This window comes from Hordeum vulgare, chromosome 2H (assembly GCF_904849725.1).
Source record: "Hordeum vulgare subsp. vulgare chromosome 2H, MorexV3_pseudomolecules_assembly, whole genome shotgun sequence".
Classification (NCBI taxonomy): Eukaryota; Viridiplantae; Streptophyta; class Magnoliopsida; order Poales; family Poaceae; genus Hordeum; species Hordeum vulgare.
The window spans coordinates 374,490,307-374,493,087 of NC_058519.1; the positions used below are offsets into that span (position 1 = coordinate 374,490,307).

The window sequence follows — 2,781 nt, forward strand, 5'->3', positions numbered from 1 at the left end:
TTAAATTAAAATGCTGACGAAAACATAAAATGTTTGTTGATTCAAAAAAAGCGCCGGTTTTTTTTTTTTTTTTACAAATTCCAAAACAATGTCCATGAATTTAATAAATATATTACTGATTTATAAAAATGTTTGTTTATTCAGAAAAACTTCATGCGTTTCATAAAATGTTTGTGAATTTAAAATAAATCCTCCAATATAAAAAATATGTTCATCTTTTCTTGAATTGGTCGCCAATTCAAAAATAATATTTAAACCCGTTCGAAATATAAAAAATATTCATGATTTTTAGTAAATGTTTTTAAATTGTAAAAAATGTTCTCGATTTTAAAATTGTTTCCATATTTGTAAAATTGCTCACGAAAGATCTAATGTATGTAATTAAACATTAATGCTTCTAAGTCTTTGTGACAATATACCTGTGTGAATTTTAAAGAATTAATTGTTGGATGGATCGAATTATTATTGTATGTTTGCTAAAAAAATCTTGAAATTTAAATAAATCTTTGAGTTATCAAGATTTTTGACTACCATGATACATATTTTTTGGAAATGTAAAGATTGCTTCAACTTGTGAATAAATTTAAAAGAAGAAACATTTTCTTGCATTTGTGCATAAAATTTTAAAACCAAACGATGATATATGAACATAATGTGGTTACCATCATTGAAGATTATGTTTTTTTCTTCCCTAGCAACGCACGGGTAATTTTGCTAGTAAATAAAAATGAAAATTAAACGGGGGAGAAAGAAAACGGGCACATGTTGGAATATGCACCGTGTGTTTATTCTGCCAACGGCAAGGAATCAATACCAAATGAATATCTAGGAATCGATCGGGAAGCAAAGGAACACATGATGCCTCCTTTGGGTTGTAGGATGATCAGAAAGCCGGGAACTCGATCCTGTTGCCGCAGGGCCTGCCGCCGGGCTGGACGGGGCAGTCGACGAAGCGCGAGGCGTCGGCGTGGACGCAGAAGTAGAGCTGGAACAGCTGGCTGTTGCCGGACTCGTCGCGGTTGCAGTCGACGTGAGGCGCGAACCCCGTCCCCTCCTGGATGGCGCCCTTGATGGCGCCCAGCGTGTAGTAGCCGCCGTCGGGGGAGATGCCCGCGGTGGCGAGGGCGTCGAGGACGCGGAGCTGGTCGCGGAGGCGGAGGGCGGTCTGGAAGTAGCCGTGCTCGTCGAAGAGGTTCTGCGCGCAGGTGCCGTGCTTCTCCCACTCGTGCGCCCAGAACCGGAGGCCGTCGTTGGTCGGGCACGCCAGCGTCGGCCAGCTGCTGCGCAGGCTGCTCAGGAGGTCGCTCACCTGCACGCAGCATACAGTAGTATTTCTGGTCACTTCATTTTAATTGTGTGGTGCATGTGGTGCAAGAAGGAACAACAGTGCGTGCACGCAAGGTCATTCCAACATACTCCTCCTTGCACGCAAGGAACAACAGTGAGTACTTACAGTAGTTTGAATTGTTTTTCGTTTCAACCAGAGACAAAAACAAAAACAAGATGGAGAAGAAGGGGCTGACCTTGGAGGGGTCGAAGGCGCTGTCGGGGTTGCAGTTCTGCGGGTAGGACCCATCTTCGCGGTTGGGCCAGAGCCCGTGGATCCCGAAGTCCGCCGCTGGCTTCCCGGACCGCGGGTAGCAGCAGCTCTGCTTGGTGTCGCAGTACGACCCCGGCCACTGCACACACACACACACACACACACCAAGGCCAACCGCCCGCACCAACCATCAGCAACAAGCACGTACAGCACGTCTCGGCAAGGCTGCAAGCCAACCACACGCGCACTCACCTGCAGCACGAGGTAGAAGAAATCGTAGGCCGCCTGTTTCCTGCTCTCCTGCGCTGCCGCACAGCCGACGCCGAGGGCGATCAGGAGGGCCAGGGAGCACTGCAACTTCATGGCTCTGGATGTCTTTGCTGCACTCGGATTGATGGGTCTTGGGGGTGCGATGGAAGCCCCTGTTGGCCTTGTGGATTTATAGGCTGCGTTGATGTCCATCTACTCTACGGCAAATGCCAGGTTTGCGGGACGTGCATTCCAAGGAGCGATTTTATTGCTTGCACTTTTAGGCTTGCGGGGATGTCAGAGATGGAAGCACTGGCTGTGGGTGGCAAGGTGTGCAAGGCAAGCAGCCGAACCAATTGCAGAATTCACGGGTCCATCCATCTTCGTTCAGTGTGCAGTGCACTGGTGTGGGTAATTTGCTTTTCATTTTATACTCGAATACGCACAACATGCATAATCATATTATTATAGGATGCATCGTATTACAGTAACAACTCGTCAATTCTTTTACAACAGTGCTCTGGGCTGGGGCGTCGGTCAAAATTTTGGGCCGGCCGCGCGTGGACAGCCCGATCCGTCAGCTGCACGCGGGCCGCACCGTTAGATCTTCATGCAATAAAATTTCTCGATGCAACAAAGTTCGTTCACGATGCAATAATTTTCGTCCACGGTTGCAATATAAATGTAGTTGTAGCAAAAAAAAAATCAACGTGGTCGTAACAAAAATACGAAGCTGATGATGTGTGGTAGCAAAACAAAATAAGGGTTGTAGCAAAACAATCCGGTGAACTCGGGTTGCAACTCTCGCGAACGTGTATGCAACTTTTTTGATGAACGGTTGCAGCAAAAAATGATACCGATTGTAGCGAAAATTAACACGGTTATAGCAAAAACACGGATTGTAGCGAATAATCCGACGAACTAAAGTTGCAACCAAACGTATATGCAACTTTTTAGTGGACAAATGTAGCAAATTTGGACATCGGTTGTAT

At 45.8% G+C, this 2,781-nt stretch overlaps 1 protein-coding gene across 1 annotated transcript; it reads right to left on the minus strand.

Moving 5' to 3' along the window:
* Nucleotides 1-745: 745 nt before the first annotated feature.
* On the minus strand, nt 746-1,981 carry LOC123430111 (ribonuclease 3-like). Its single transcript, XM_045114018.1, has 3 exons — nt 1,793-1,981; nt 1,524-1,679; nt 746-1,309 (listed from the first exon to the last, which is right to left on the minus strand). The coding sequence occupies exons 1-3, from the start codon at nt 1,901-1,903 to the stop codon at nt 884-886; spliced, it is 693 nt and encodes a 230-aa protein (XP_044969953.1). The 5' UTR covers nt 1,904-1,981; the 3' UTR covers nt 746-883.
* Between the last annotated feature and the right edge of the window lie 800 nt (nt 1,982-2,781).